The sequence below is a fragment of the Uloborus diversus genome, chromosome 8, assembly GCF_026930045.1.
Source record: "Uloborus diversus isolate 005 chromosome 8, Udiv.v.3.1, whole genome shotgun sequence".
Lineage (NCBI taxonomy): Eukaryota > Metazoa > Arthropoda > Arachnida > Araneae > Uloboridae > Uloborus > Uloborus diversus.
In genome coordinates, this window is record NC_072738.1 from 93,302,903 (window position 1) to 93,318,896 (window position 15,994).

The 15,994-nt window shown below is 32.7% G+C and overlaps 1 protein-coding gene across 1 annotated transcript in view; it reads left to right on the forward strand.

Moving 5' to 3' along the window:
• Window positions 1–15,994, forward strand: part of LOC129227816 (N-acetylneuraminate lyase-like) — a 53,981-nt gene that overhangs the window by 16,309 nt on the left and 21,678 nt on the right. Inside the window, exons 4-7 of the mRNA XM_054862429.1 lie at window positions 1,938–2,025; window positions 3,945–4,002; window positions 5,739–5,814; window positions 7,559–7,651. Coding sequence (XP_054718404.1) covers window positions 1,938–2,025; window positions 3,945–4,002; window positions 5,739–5,814; window positions 7,559–7,651 — 315 coding nt within the window. The remainder of the gene's footprint in view (window positions 1–1,937; window positions 2,026–3,944; window positions 4,003–5,738; window positions 5,815–7,558; window positions 7,652–15,994) is intronic.

The window sequence follows — 15,994 nt, forward strand, 5'->3', positions numbered from 1 at the left end:
GGCTTAAATACACCGAAAAGAATTTTCTCAAATATTCCACACGCTTCTCGAAATGCGTTGTCCGTTATCAACTTTTATCAATGAACGAAAAGGGAATAGGGGTCGTATATTTTAGCCATATGAAAAAGGGGTTGTATATTCATTACGGGAAACTATTTACAGGTTACGTTCCTACAATAATTACTATTTACAGAATTTGTAACACAAGCAACTGCTGCAGTGATCAAACTTTTTAGTTCGACTAGCAGGTCAGGGGGAATAAATACTCCTTTACATATCCCCACAGAAAAATATCACTCGGTGTGAGGTCTGGTGACAAACAGCAGTTTTCACAATCTGTGGTCCACGAACAGCTACTAAAAATTAACCTATATCATTTTTACAGTTGTAATTAAATTTTTAAGAACATATTTTGGATTTCCATCTTATTCCACCTCCTAATATAATTGTTGTAAAAGTACTATTTCTATCGTAAGTGGTCCGCTTAGGATTCAGAAAGGTACCAAGTGGTCCTCAGTTGTGAGAAAGTTGAGAACCACTGACGTAGAGGACCAATCATGAAGCGGTAAATCACCTCTCCCTTGATCGCTATTTTGACTTACTGAATGACAAATACCAAGTGGGACATACGATAACACGCAGAAGGGCAAATCCACGGAAAACGGTCATTTTGTCCTGCACGTGACGCCTTATAGTTCATTAAAAATAATACTTTATACTATTAATGAACTAGCTGCGTTGTCCGGCTTTGCCCGGTCCACCTTGAAAATAAAAATTGTGTCAAGAAACGTATATTAAACAATCAAGCTTAAATAATTTAAAAAAAACATCATGCAAAATTTCCCTCTCAAACAACGAGGACAGATTTTAAAATACTCTTAAGGAATTAAATCGAGAAAGATGTATTTAAAAAGTGTAACCATGGAAAAACAAAATATTTTAAGTTTAAGGAATTAAAATGCGAAAGAAAATGGTTAACAATTTGAATGGAAATGAGATTTTTTGAACTTGATTTAGAAAGGCTAGTAACTTTTTTTCCCCCTTTCGAGATAGAAGCTTAGTTTTTCGACCATAGGTCGAGATAGATTTGGAGTAAAAAATATCGGTTTTTCCAGTGGTGTCAAAAAGAAAACTGTGGGACAATCCCTTCATTTTTTATTGATAGATTTAATGAAGAAAGTAGTGCCTAAATTTTAGGTAAGCCTAAACGAATTCGAGCTAAAAACGCAAATAACTCCGCCGTAATTAAGTTAGAGCATTGAAACAAATTGCGTAGAACGCGGAAAATTCTACCCTTTCCAACGATATGTAATATTAATATGTTCAAGTAATTTTTCATCTCCATATTCGGGAATTTATGAGAATATTGGGCCTAAATTGGAATTAAAAAAAATTCGAAAAAAAGTTCGAAAAAAAGTTCGAAAAACATTCATCGAATTTTTTTCGAACTGGTCTGCAAACCTTTTCAGGACTTAAAGGAACAAACTGAAAATTTCATCGAAATCGACCGGGTAATTCTCGAGTTTTGCGCGTTGACACCAAACAGACGCTTTTTGGAGACTTCATTTTATACTATGTAGAGATAAATTCTTTCTGCTTAACAAATTGCAAACTTATGAGTAATTTCTAAAGCAAAAAATTGCATCATTTCCCTTTAAAATAATTACTTTTTAATGAAATATATGAAGCGACACGTGCGGGACGAAGGGTTGGCTGTTTCCTGGAATGGCCCAGAGACATCTAGTGTTAGCCAATTATAATTTTACAACTCGCTCTTTCTTTCCAGCTCCACTAGAGAGATGTAGTTCCACTATTCCCAAATCGGTAGCCTTATGTAACCCAATCATTCTTTTCGATTCCATGATTATCTGGTCAATTTTTGAAGCCGTGGTTACAATTTCCATGTAATTTTCAACAATATCCTTACGTCTTTTTAGTTAACGGAACGACTGGCGAAGGATTGTCTCTTAGTGTAGAAGAAAGGAAAACTATTGCTGAAGCATGGGTGAAAGCAGGAAAGAACAAGTAAGTAGTTTATTCAGTAAGTTACCGCCCTATATCCAGGGATAAGGCAGAAATACATGAAATACACCACCAGCTCAGTCAATTCCAGCCGAGGACTGCAGTTTCGTGCTTATTAGCACTCATCAGCCCGGCATGGGAAAGTGACTGTGCTGGAGGTGGAAAACCTTTTAAGGAAGCCAAGAGTACCAAACAAAAAACTGGTAGCTAATACAGAATTAGCAGTTACCAGACGAGTGATCGAAGCAATGGTTCGGTTCAACTTACTGAATATACCTGCCTTACCTTCAATCTTCGAGTTGAACCGAACCATTGCTTCGGTCAGTCGTCTGGCCAGTGCTAATTCTGTATTAGCTACCAGTTTGTTTGGTACTCTTGACTTCCTTAAGTTGTTTTCCATCTCCAGCTCAGTCACTTTAATATGCCGGGCTGATGAGTGCTAATAAGCCCGAAACTGCAGTCCTCGGCTGGAATTGACTGAGCTGTCGGTGTATTTCAAGTAAGTAGTTCTTTCTTTAAATGTCAATACTGGGAATGTCAAATTCAAGGCTGCTGTGAAGCTCCTGCTCCTCATGCAAAACAGTGGTTCCAAACCTTTTTGTGCCCATCTCCCCCTCTAGAGGTTGATTGGCAACTATTGCACCCCCACCCTCTCCCGTGAAAAATCCATAAGTTGGAGCTAGTGAAATATAAAGGATTAATTATAACAAGGCAATTTTATTTAATCACTCTTAAGCTAAAAATGAATAATTAGTACCTTTTTTACGTTTTTTCGCTATCTTTTACAATGCGAACTGGTAGGTGGTTGGGTTAGAATGAAATACTTAACCAAGGCCATTAGCAGACTTTTCAAAAACAGAAATACAATTTTTATGAAATCATTATTTGTTTAATGTGAGTTTGGGGGAATTAAAAGTAGTAAGTCTTTAAAATTAAAATGAAAACTTAAAAAGTCAAATATGGGGACGAATGATGAAAAAATTCCTCATGGTTCAACCAAGGTGCGATTCCCTTTTCAGCTTCGAGATTCCCTGGCCTTTTATTTTTATTCATTTGTCTTTAATACTTATCGCTTCTCACGAATCTATTGCCCTTTGAAGAGCCAAATCGCCCCTTGGTTGGGAACCACAAATGTAAATTTTTCAATATTGACGTCTTTTGCCCAAAAGCTGTTGCGTTGGATGGTGGAAATTTTCTTTAAACCCAAAAGTCAGTCTCAGTTGATAAAATATTTAGAAAAATGTTTAGACTTTACTCTACATTTTCACTAATTGCCATAGCAACTGAGATGTTATAGTGTTCTTTCTTATATCGGTCAGACTAAATGTGCCCTCAACAACTGACTGAAGGAGCATCATATTTGAGCCGATATGATTTTGAATTCGCAAGCTCTTCGATTGTTCATCATTGTTGGATTCTGGGCAGCTTTGATTTTTTTTCCCAGCTGGAATTTTTAGTAATGTTCCTAGATCTGATCTTGATTTTCGAGAAGCTTATTTGTTTTGGAAAACTTTTTGCACTCGAATAAATTGTCTTTTGCATACTCCATTTGTTTCTGACATTTGGAAGGGATTTTTGTAATTTTTTTTCTGACTTTATTTCTCTTCTTTTCTTGTCCCCCGATAAAACAAGCAATTGGTAGATGTTGTATCTGGAGTACCACCGCCACTGTGGCGTTAAGAAATCTATTTGCTGTATTTCTTGAAAATTTGTTTTATTTTCGTTGATTTTTCATTTTACTTGTATTTCTGCCATCACTTCAATCATGATTTGTACCTTAAAATTATCTGTAGCTCTAATCTTTCTTTTATTTTTAAACACATAATACTTTTTACTACGCTATAAAATTTGTTGAAAACTGGAGCAATAAACCTAATGTCTTTCGTAATACATTTACACTTTTTAATTTTTTTCCCTTTCAGACTAGAGTTAGTCATAATTCAAGTTGGAGCCAACAGTTTGAAAGATGCTAAGGAACTGGTAAGCATTTTTATTCTGTACTCAGAATGGGTCAAATAGTTTAATGTTTTCCTTACCGGAGCATTTAGTTTTTAGTCTTTAAGTGAAATTTTTATCATTTTATTTAAAAACTGCAATTTCTTTAAATTTTTGTCACTGAAAAACTCGACCATGAAAAACAACTCACATGTGAAAAACTCGATCTTCAAACTAACATTAAAAGTACAGAACTATTGATGTTATAATAAGTAATTATATTTACATTATCTTATAAGAAATTAAGTCGCTTAAAGAGAAACGATGCAGCTAAATTTATTCGTAAAATCATCAATTAGCTAACAGCAGCAAAGTTGTGAAATTTTCATTTTGAAGACGTTGATTTTTTTTAAAGGTGTGTTTTCGTGATTACAAATGCTGTGAGTGGTAGAGGCGCCGACTCCAGGAGTGCAACACTAGTCAAACACTACTACACAAAAAAGAAAAGAAAGAAAAAAATAAAGGGGGAAAATACTTAAATTTTTCTTTTAACCATCAATAATACTAAAATCAAAATGTTAAAATTTTTTCTTTTACGAATTATTGATGCAAAACTGAGAAAGTTTATTTTGTTTTCCATATTAATTACTAATTTTTTCTTTCAATTTCATATCATTAAAAGAACTAACAGCATCAGTATGTATTTTTCCAAAAGAAAATACTCCATTCTTTATTTTCACGACAAAAAGTTTTTGATTTTGCGTGAAAACAATTCCGGAGTATAATTTTTCTTAAATATTCTACAATCAAAACGTTTTGAAAGAGTTAAAAGCATACAAAATATTAATGCCCGTTTCAAGTTTCCAATCTGATGAGCAAGATTTAATCCTACACCAAATGGTTTTTGTAACTTCACAACGTAACTTAACAATTTACTTTTAACTGCAATGCAGCACCATCATTTTGGAAGAGTGTTGTGAGGAAAACACATTACAGTAAAGTTTATCTAAACATTTCTTCAAATCCAAAGTTTTCAGTTCAGCAAAACTAGCTTTTATATGAAAAAAAAAAAAAAAAAAAAAAAAACTTTAACTGCGCTATAATTACTACTATATTCTGCCTCTGAAAGGAGACTAATGGCAATAATATAACTCTAGTAATAAACTAAAAAAGACTTTGCATTTAGATTGTAGGATTTTTTGTTTAAAAACAACTTATTTTAACCCTCATGACTTTATATCACGTATAAAAGCTACTATTTGAAATTGACCATTTCTTAGGACTATAAGCAGAGTACAAAATGTTCTAAATCATGCCTTCTTCATTTGAAGAACAAAATTTACGAATTTTTAATTAGTGCAAAATTTAAAAGAAAAGTAATGATTAACTCATTTTTTTCCTCAACAACAATTAAATGGTCTGCTGGAACAACGTTGGATGGGATTTTTTTTTTCAAAATTGGTTTTATCCGGTGAAATAATGTTGGTTGGTTCGTTAAAAAACGAATTTAGGTTTATCCCTTTTCTTTAGAGGACAACGTTTAGTATAATGGAGCAACGTTAGATGCAATATTTTCTTTGCAGCTTTTCAAATTTAATTGCGTGCGATCTCAGAAAAAACTCTTTTGTAAACTTTGTATTTTGTAAAATCCAATGTTGTTCCAGCTGACCATTCTATTGCCCTTCCGTTATTGAAACAATATTACGATCATTTTCGTTGCCTTCTTTTAATAAAAAAATCATATATGCTGTGAAAATTATTTTCTATTTTTAATCTTTTAGGCAGCGCATGCTGAAAAAATAGGAGCCACTGGCATCGCCTCCCTTCCGCAGTTATTTTATAAGCCTCAATCGCATGGTAAATATAACTAATTTAGCACTTAAGTAATATTTACTAGTATTGTTTTAAAATTTTTATAATGACACTTTGTCATTAGATGTTTGAAGTTTTCTGCTTTAGATTTATTCAATTAACGAAATGTAGTTCATGCTTGTAAGAAATTTTAGATTCATTATTTGTATGTATTATTAGATCGTTGTTGTAACTTATTGAGGCTAATAGAGAGACCCAAGCACTTTGGCTTCGGCTTTCAAAAACTGAGCTCCTGTGTAAGTGAGGCCCCGTATGCAAACTTTGGCCTCAAAAGATGGATGGGGATGCATCACCTTAACTAATTATGCATAGTTTTGAAATGGATGGAAAGTTTCCAGGAGATTAGCACACGCGATAACTGCTGAAGATCGACCATAAGATTTTCGAACCCAGATTTTACAATAGCTACTCCGCAAGTGCTCGGCAAATATTTAACGACGTCGGGCTTCAAACCCAGAAATCTTCGATTCCGTAGTACAGGGGTTCTCAAGCTTTTAGATATTGCGACCCCTTTTTAGACTAAGTATTTTTGGGGCCCCCCCCCCCTACCAAATTTTAACTCTGTCTAATCCCTAAAACAATAACTAAAAACTACACAAATGGTCAAGTTTTATGCTTAGAAACACAAGTAGCAAGTAAAATTAACATGATTTTTATCTCTTGAATTATTTAATAAGAAGAAATAAAACTTTCTGATTTTATAATCTTGCAGTAGTTTAATGACAGTTATTGACCTCTCGCTCTTTCAAGTTCTATTATTGCACGCAGTACAAAAAAGCAAAAAAGAAACAAAAAAATATCAAGAAGTCGTTTGACACTGGAAAATAACATTGTTATTTTGTTACAAAGCTTATTCCAGACATTAAAAAAATTGTTTAATTCCAAACAGGCTCATGTACCCCACTAACTAATATAACACGAAAACCAACTTGTAAGCGCATTACAACCCTTTATGTGTACCCCCCCCCCTTTTTTTTAAATAAAAACACAGCAATAAATTAATTTTCTTTAAACATTTCTTCCATATCTCACGACCTCCTGGACACATCCCACGATCCCCCTGGGGGTCGCGACCCACCATTTGAGGACCCCTGTCTTAGTACATACTGGATAATTTACCACTCACGGATAAATTATTGCGAATGGTTATGTTTGATTGTTTGAATGGTTATGTTCTTTTTTGTTGCATTAAAATAAACAAAATTTGAGTCAGAATATTTTTCTTGGAGAAAATAATTATTTAAGGTAAAGTAAGTTCATGCATTAAAATCCCTCTCCCTCCCCAAAAAATCAAAAACTGAACTATAATATTTTGAAGAAAAGGGTCATGCTTCGTGTATCTAATTTAATTTAATCAAAGCAAAAAAAAAAAAAAAAAAAAGGAAACATTTGAATTTCCTTAAATGTAATCATGCAAAATTATTTTGGTAAAAAGTGATGTTTGATAATAGAAATATAATAATCCCATACTATAGAGAATCTTTGTATAAATTTAATAAGTATTCAGTTGGTGTTCTTATTTTTCGATTAACTTTTAAATTAAATACTTTTAGATTAATATACTAGCGCATAGTCTAAATATCTTAGAGTTTAAGAGGTAAAAATAACTATAATTTAAAGCAATAGAATAAGTAAGATTTTTTGCTTGCATTTTAGTAATGGAAATATTGCATAAAGTATAATATTCTAAGAATATTAATGAATTATTTTTTTTTAAATCATTTTTTAGATCACCTGATTGCCTACTTTAAGGCAATATCTGATGCAGCTCCAAACCTTCCGATAATGTTGTACCATATACCATCATACGCTGGAGTTGAAAGTAAGTATACGAATTTAGGTTGCTCGAAAACCGAGTTTTATTTTCATCAAATAATAGGTGTATCCTAAAAGTGAGGGCCCACTACACTCTAGAATGGATCAAATTATAAAATCTGTGCTTTTTTCATCATTTTTATTGCTGATGACAAGAATAATTTATGGATTCTCTATTTGCTATGCGCATTCGGGTGTGTGTGTGTGTGAGAGAGAGAGAGAGAGAGAGGGATGAGTGTGGTAGAAAGGGGTATGAGAAGGCTGTGACTTTCCCAAAGAGTAATTAATTAAGAGTTTCATTTTGATGCGAGATTAGCTTTCTCGAAAAATTTGTTTCTGATAATTTTTTCACACTGTTTTCACAAGTATCCATGTAAATTATTTTTGGTTCGGGTCTACGCAGTTTATCAAAATTCATAGAAAATCAAATTTTGACCGTGCAAACCACAAATGTGTTGAAAAGGCAGGGGTGCCCATCACCCAGGAGCAATAGCAACGCCCGGCACTCCACCATACTACAAGGGCAACACAAGAACAAGAGCTCCCACCAAAAAAAGTGAAAATTATCCTATGAAAACAGTCCCCCCCCCCGAAAAAAAATTTCAATTGCTCAGTGTTTCCCAAGACCCCCCCCCCCCCCCCACCCTTCTGTTGGTGGGCACCTATGGATAAAGAAACAAAATAGACTCTTAGACAGTCTTGTAGACGTAAAAGTTGGTTTTAAACAATCCAATTCTTTGACACTCAACAACAGGAAAAAAGGCATAGTAATGCAGGGTTCGAAACTTTCTCCAACCCACGTACACCATTTTTTAAAATCATCAACTAAACGACCCTCCCCCACTTTAAAAAAAAACCCTCCGAATTTATTTAAATATGTCATATTACTTGAAGTTCAAATGATAAACGATAAATACAGGTGTTAAAGAATCAGACTTTAACATTTTTATTTTTTGGGATTTTTACAATATTGTTATTTAGTACTGATAGAGGGCAGCACCAACACGAGCCAAAATTGTTCACCTAAATTTGAAAAAATAAGGGTGGAGTCTTATGCTGTCACTTTTTAAATGCAACAATGTGATTGGATATTGAGACACAGCGTCTATGTGCCATTTCCTTTTTGTGATTCTGATTTATCTACAAAAAAGTCCAGTGCAGTACTTGTGAAGAAGCAGCATGATGTGGGTGCGAAATCTTGGTGTGTTGTTCCAGCCGCTAAAAAGGAAAAAATACAAGTTTCTTCCACATCTGAAAACATCCTGAGTAAGATATGGACTATATGTATTTTTAATGAATGTTCAATTATGATAATCAAGAAAATATTTATCTAGAATTAAAATTTTTGGTCTTCGTCGTAAAATCAACAAGTTCAATACCCACTTGATGTTGCTGCAGAAACCATGGAAATTGCCAATTCATTAATATTCCAAGAAATTTATTAACTGCAAAACATCTTCAAGTTTTTTTTTCAAGACGCCAATTTCTACTTATAGTCGCAAAAATTAACAAGTTTCAATAATCACTTGATGTTGCTCCAGAAAACATGAACTTGCCGATTCATCAACATTCCAAGAAATTTATCGAACACTCAACTTTATAGCCTATGAACTGTTCTACTTAATCCTGTCATTATCTTTAGTGGACCAACGATAGTTTTCTTCAAGCATGTGATCTTCAAACGTCTCAATAGTGATAAAGCAGTACATAGCCGTTTCATTCGATAAAAAAAACAAAGGAAATAGCCGTTAAAATTTTGAATGCATTCAGATGAGCAGAGAAATCGTCGCATTTCGATGCTATCCAAAATATCAATTAATTACATAGTGAATTATCCAATTTCAAGTATTGTTTAAGCATAGATCAAATTGAATATATATATATATATATATAATATTGATTGATATGGTTTTTTTTGTTGTTGGTGATTTGGTTTAGTATTTTTGATAAAAACATGATATCAAAATAAAATAAAAAAGAATGATGGTAAGTTTTCACAAAATTGAATTGTTTTTTTTATGAATTTATTGTTGATTTATAATTTTCCACTATACGTAAATATATGGGATTTTTGCATTTATTTTTACACAACGCTTTAAGATATTAATTTCATCATTAATATAAAAAGAATGATCCTTTATATCCAATCTACTATTTAGTAACTATAATCATTTTTATAACCAATTCAACATTTTATGGTGCCGTGTGAGCGAACTGGGGTTATTCTACTTATTTTAATCAATGATTGAAAACCACTCTGGATTATATATGATAATTTAATGCCAAAATGGTTTTATATTATTATGGTTGAATAATTATGTGTCAATTTTTCATGAATGCATATTAATTTTTCTGAATTGCATATATATGTATATCTTGAATTATTACTGAAATTTTAATGATGGCCAATTCATTGTTACCCCACCTCATCCCAACATTTTCTGGAGACAATTCTGAAAATGTATCAAATTTTTTGCAATCCATTTTGGAAGTGGCTGATCTTGAAAAATGGCCAGCTGCTAAGAAAATCATAATTTTGAAATTACGATTGAGAGACAGAGCACATGAATTTTTATCTGATGTATTACAAAAAAATCCAAATGCAACATTTGCTGAGATTTCAAGGGAACTGAAACTTAAATTCTCCTCAACACCCTCATTTGAATCTGCCCAAAAAGAATTTTGGAGAATATCACAGAAGCAAGGGCAATCGGTAGCTGAATTAAGCGAATGTATTAGTAGAGCTGCTGAAAAATTCTTAAATCCTAATAATAACTCTGAAAAAGATCTTTTAGATCTTGTCGAAAAGTCAAAATTTTCAAAATTAATTGATGCACTGAGACCGGATGTTAGGATTGAGGTACAAAAACAAGGTCCAACCACATTTAAGCAGGCGATTAAAATTGCAAAAAATGTAGAGACTGCCCTTAACAATTCTGGGAATTTTTCCAACCCCCAACTTGAAATCAATGTGCTTCTCCAGAGTCAAGAGGAAACTAATCGTAAGATTTCCCAATTAACTGAATCAGTAAATAACTTGAAAAGTTCAAAAGGATTGAATGAAAATGCTGCATATTTTAGCTATGATGTGAATTCCTTAAACTCTAACACACAGGCTGATAATCGGAACAAATATTTTAATCAGGGACCTTCAACTTCTAATTCCCAAAATAATCTAGAGATTCAGTGTCACATTTGTGGTCGTAATCATTGGACCACGAAATGTTGGTATTTTCCTGGAAACTCAAGGGGTCACACTTTTAACAATTTTCCTCACAGAAATCGTTCAGGTCATAGGGGTTACCACAATAGGCAAAGGGGAAGAAATTTCAAACCGTACCACCGCAACTCCTCCAACCAGGGTAATTTAAACTAGTAGGGGGTATTCGAGGTTATGCTAGCCATCAGAATTCGGAACCCCATAATCATGTCAATGAGACTGTAGGATGGCAGGATCCAAATTTTTTTCAAGATAAATTTTTGTCAAATGAGATCAATGATATTTTTTCAAGGGATGATGTGAAAAATGTGCATTAGATGGGAACCTTACAAAATTTTGATAATCACCATCAAAAAGATAATGAATTACAAAATTTAAATAATAGGGTGCTAATGTCCTGCACCAATTCTGAAAATTCCTTACCCATCATTGAAATTACTTTTAGAGATTTTAAATGCTATGCACTTATGGATACTGGTGCGAATATTTCAATTTGTCAATTTTCTGTTTTAGAACAAATCAAGGAGGTTTTCAAAATTAAATTATGTGTCAAGGGGAGTGAAAATTAAGACTGTAAATAATGAAAGCATAAATTGTAGGTCAGCTGTGGATTTAAAATTCAAAATTCAGGGGAAGTGGTTTTCCAAATCTTTTTTTTCACCCACAAATTTTTTCTTGGAATGCTAATTATCAATTCATTTTGGGGTATGATTTTTTTCAACGTAACAAAATTATCCTCGACACAGTAAATAAGAGAATAATAACTGACAAGAACTAAAATTAGACTTCATTACTATTTCGCCTAATGAGCAAATCAAGCAGGGCTAATGCTATTTCTGCAACCAATGATACCAGTCTGTTAATGATGCTCAGGAATTTTCAACTAATTATTTCAAGGTAAAATCTGCCCTTAATGTTAAAATTCCTCCAAATTCTTTTGAAATTGTAAAAAAATGTGTATTCCTAAAGAACTTAAAAAATTCCAATTATATTGCTTTTCTTCACCAGGTAAAATTCAGGATAAATGTAGCATTAATTTTTCTCTGCATTCTGCCAAAAAACTGCTGAGGGAATGTACATCATTGTTGACAACAATTCTGACACCGAATTTATCATTCAAAAGAATCAAGGTTTTAGGTACTGTTCAGGAAATTTCTGAAAATGACTTTGAACAACCTTCTGATTCTCTGACCGCTCAAGTAAACAATTTGACAATTCAGGAAATTAAAGGAATTGAGAAAGAAAGAACGCTTTCACCTGATGATTTTTGCTTAGATCACCTTAATGAGGATGACAAAAAATAAAATGACAAAATTTATTAATGGACAACTATGAAGTTTTTTCAAAAAAATGTTTAACCACTTGGCTCTACGGATTTTATTGTACCTGAAATTTAAACTTTTTCATGACTTTCCTCTGTCAACTAAACCATATCCATTACCTCGAATAGCTAAGCAATTTGCTGAAAAGGAGATTAATAAGCTTTTAGAGGCAGAAATTATTGAACATTCTCCACTAGTAGTTATTCATTCCCTTGCAATTTTTGTCAGAAAGCCCATCAAAATCAAATGATCCCAATGCTAAACCAAATTTTAGAATGGTAGTTGATTATCGCCTTTTTAAACGCTATTACTGAGCCATTCAAAATCTGTCTACCAAAGATTTCAGAGATAGTGCAAAACATTGCGGGTAGAAAATTTATATTGTGTACTCGATTTAAAATCAGCCTTTTTCCAAATTTTATTAAAACCCGAAGATTAGGGAAAAGTTAGCATTTTGCTCCGAATTGGGAAATTTTCAACCCAAGCGTCTTCCTTTTGGCGCAAGGAATAGTGGGAGCTACTTCTGTTCTCTGATTACTCATTGTTTAAAGGGATTAAAGGGTCCTAACTTGCAATTTTTCCTTGATGATATAATTCTGGCTGCTGATGATATAGCCCAGTTATCAAATCTTCTCCAGCAGGTATTTGATCGACTGAAACTCTTTAACTTGACTCTTGGACCCCAGCTAAACTTCAACTGTGTAAACCCTCCATAACATACTTAGGTTTCAACATTGACCATAATGGATATTCTCCTTCTGAGAATAACATAAATAAAAGTAAATAAAATTTCCTATCCCAAGGGGACACCAAGCAGGTTCAATCATTTTTGGGTATGACTAATTACTTTAGACATCTTGTTTTTGAGTATGCTGAAAATTGTCGCTCCTATAGTTAATTTGACTAAGAAAAAACTACACCCATTCTTTTGGTCAAAACGAATGTCAGGATGCCTTTGAAAAATTACAGGATGCCGATTTTAAATAAGCCAACACTAAAAAATTTTGTAGAGGATGCTCCTTTAGTTTTTGGTTACTGATGCTAGCAAAATTGCCATTTCAGCTATACTTATGCAAAAAATCAACAACCAATTTTTTCCAATTTGAATTTTTTTCTAAGCAATTGTCACCTTCTGAATCAAAGTATTCTTCTGTGAGGCGGGAATTTTTCGCTATTTATTCTTCTATTAAACATTTTAGGGAAATTTTTATATGGAGTCAAATTTACTCTTTTTTGTGATGCAAAAGCTTTGACGGACATTCCTACACATGGAAAAACAACCTGATGTGGTATGCAGATGGATTTTATTTTTTAAGTGACTTTTTCATACGACCCACAATTTATCCCTGGGGCAAAAAAATCCAAGCGATTTCTTAAGCCGCGTATATGAGGAAAATCAAATGACAGTTAATAACATTAATCTTTTCCAACCAAAACATAACTTGTCGAAGGACATTATTTTCCAGGAACAGCAGAAGGATAGGGAAATTTTAGAAATTATTGAAAGATTGCAAAACAATGATAATAAATACTTTGGAAACCATTTTGTTTAGATGATAAAATTTTACTTAAGATTGTTGAGGTAAAGAAGAGGAATAAAATTCAAAAATTTAAAAGGATTTATGTTCCTTCTACTTTAAGAAAATGCTGCTATTGAAAATGCCCATACTCCACATTATTGCTGCTCAAAAGACGTATAATTTTTTGCAAAAATTATAATTTTTTTCCATCCATGTTTACTGCTGTTAAAAAAATTTTGTGTCGAGCCTGTCCAAAATGTCTGGCCAATAAGACTAAGCGTAATAACTACTGTACCCAAAAATTCATTCCTAAGAAGGATTTACAGGCACTGGTTCTCATTTTTTATCCTGCGATTTTGGTGGGAAAATTATGTAGATCGGTTGATAATAAGTTTTTTATTCTCTACAATCGTTGATCATTATTCCAGATTTTTGGAAACTTTTAGTTTATCAAATACTTCTTCTACTAGTATAATTAAATGCTTGAACCACTTACTTTTTCATCTTACGGAGTTTCCTAGGGTAATTTTGACTGATAATGGTCCTAAATTTTAATTTCTGATGAGATTTGAACAATTTTTTAAAGGGATTAAACATTGAGCAATAGAATAATCTTCAATATACTATCCTCGTGGGGAATTCAACAATTGAAAGAACCCATCGAATTTTAAAAGACAACTCCGTCGCATCCTTATCTGAGAATACATGTGAATGGTCTCAGAAACTTCAAATTTTTAAACTTCATTATAAACGGTCCAGTAAACATGGTGTTACTAGGTTTTTCTCCTGCCTGAACTATTTTTGGGTAGAAACATCAATGTTCCAATGCAAATCTTTTCTGATATTGATTTAGTGTCCTCATTATGATGCATATGCTAAGGAAATGGCTAAATGCTGCTGATGAAAATAAAAAAAGCCGTGGCACAAATAACGAAGACAAATATTTTTAAAACAACACGAAAATCAACTCAAGGGTAGAAAAATACACAAATTCAAAATTTAATGATAAAAGTATTCATTAAAAATTTAAAACAAGCCTGGTGCCTTGATGCCTAAATATAAAGGGCCATTTACCATTGAAAGAATTTTTAGAAATGACAATTATTTGGTAAAGCCGCAGGATACAAATGATAAAAGCATTAAATTGCATTGTAGTAAAATTTTTCCTGCAAACTTAAATGTTTTTTTTTGTTTCGGCATTTATATATTGTAGTATGCATTTGTATTGTTTCATCATAAGATCTATGTAATCACTTTAATGATTAATATCAGATTAGCTTACCTGATATAATGATTGCAATAATGGTTGATCATTGTCTAAAATTAGCTACTTTGGAGAATGTTTTAACTAACACTTGCAATATTTATTGTGAATTATCATGGAAATTTTCAGGAAATGTACAATTGTTGCAATTTGAATGTTGAACAGTTTTTCAGTTTTAATATGTTTTCTATATGCATTAGGAACCACAAAATTTTTTTTTTTCCCTTGATTAACTCTTTCATGCTAATCTCAGCAGTTGTTTTCAATTCCATATGAAATCATTGTGAACTAACCATTTACAATTTTTTTTTGAAACTATTTCATTGTGATATCATATGTTTTTTTTTTCCTTTGGGGGGGAGTAATGTTAATAGAATCAGACTTTAACCATTTTTATTTTTTGGGATTTTTACAATATTGTTATTTTGTACTGATAGAGGGCAGCACCAACACGAGCCAAAATTGTTCACTCTAAATTTGAAAAAATAAGGGTGGAGTTATGCTGTCACTTTTTAAATGCATCCACAATGTGATTGGATATTGAGACACAGCGTCTATGTGCCATTTCCTTTTTGTGATTCTGATTTATCTACAAAAAAGTCCAGTGCAGTACTTGTGAAGAAGCAGCATGATGTGGGGTGCGAAATCTTTGGTGTGTTGTATCCAGCCGCTAAAAAGGAAAAAAATACAAGTTTCTTCTCCACATCTGAAAACATCCTGAGTAAGATATGGACTATATGTATTTTTAATGAATGTTCAATTATGATAATCAAGAAAATATTTATCTAGAATTAAAATTTTTTGGGTCTTCGTCGTAAAATCAACAAGTTCAATACCCCACTTGATGTTGCTGCAGAAACCATGGAAATTGCCAATTCATTAATATTCCAAGAAATTTATTAACTGCAAAACATCTTCAAGTTTTTTTTCAAGACGCCAGATTTCTCTACTTATAGTCGCAAAAATTAACAAGTTTCAATAATCACTTGATGTTGCTCACCAGAAAACATGAACTTGCCGATTC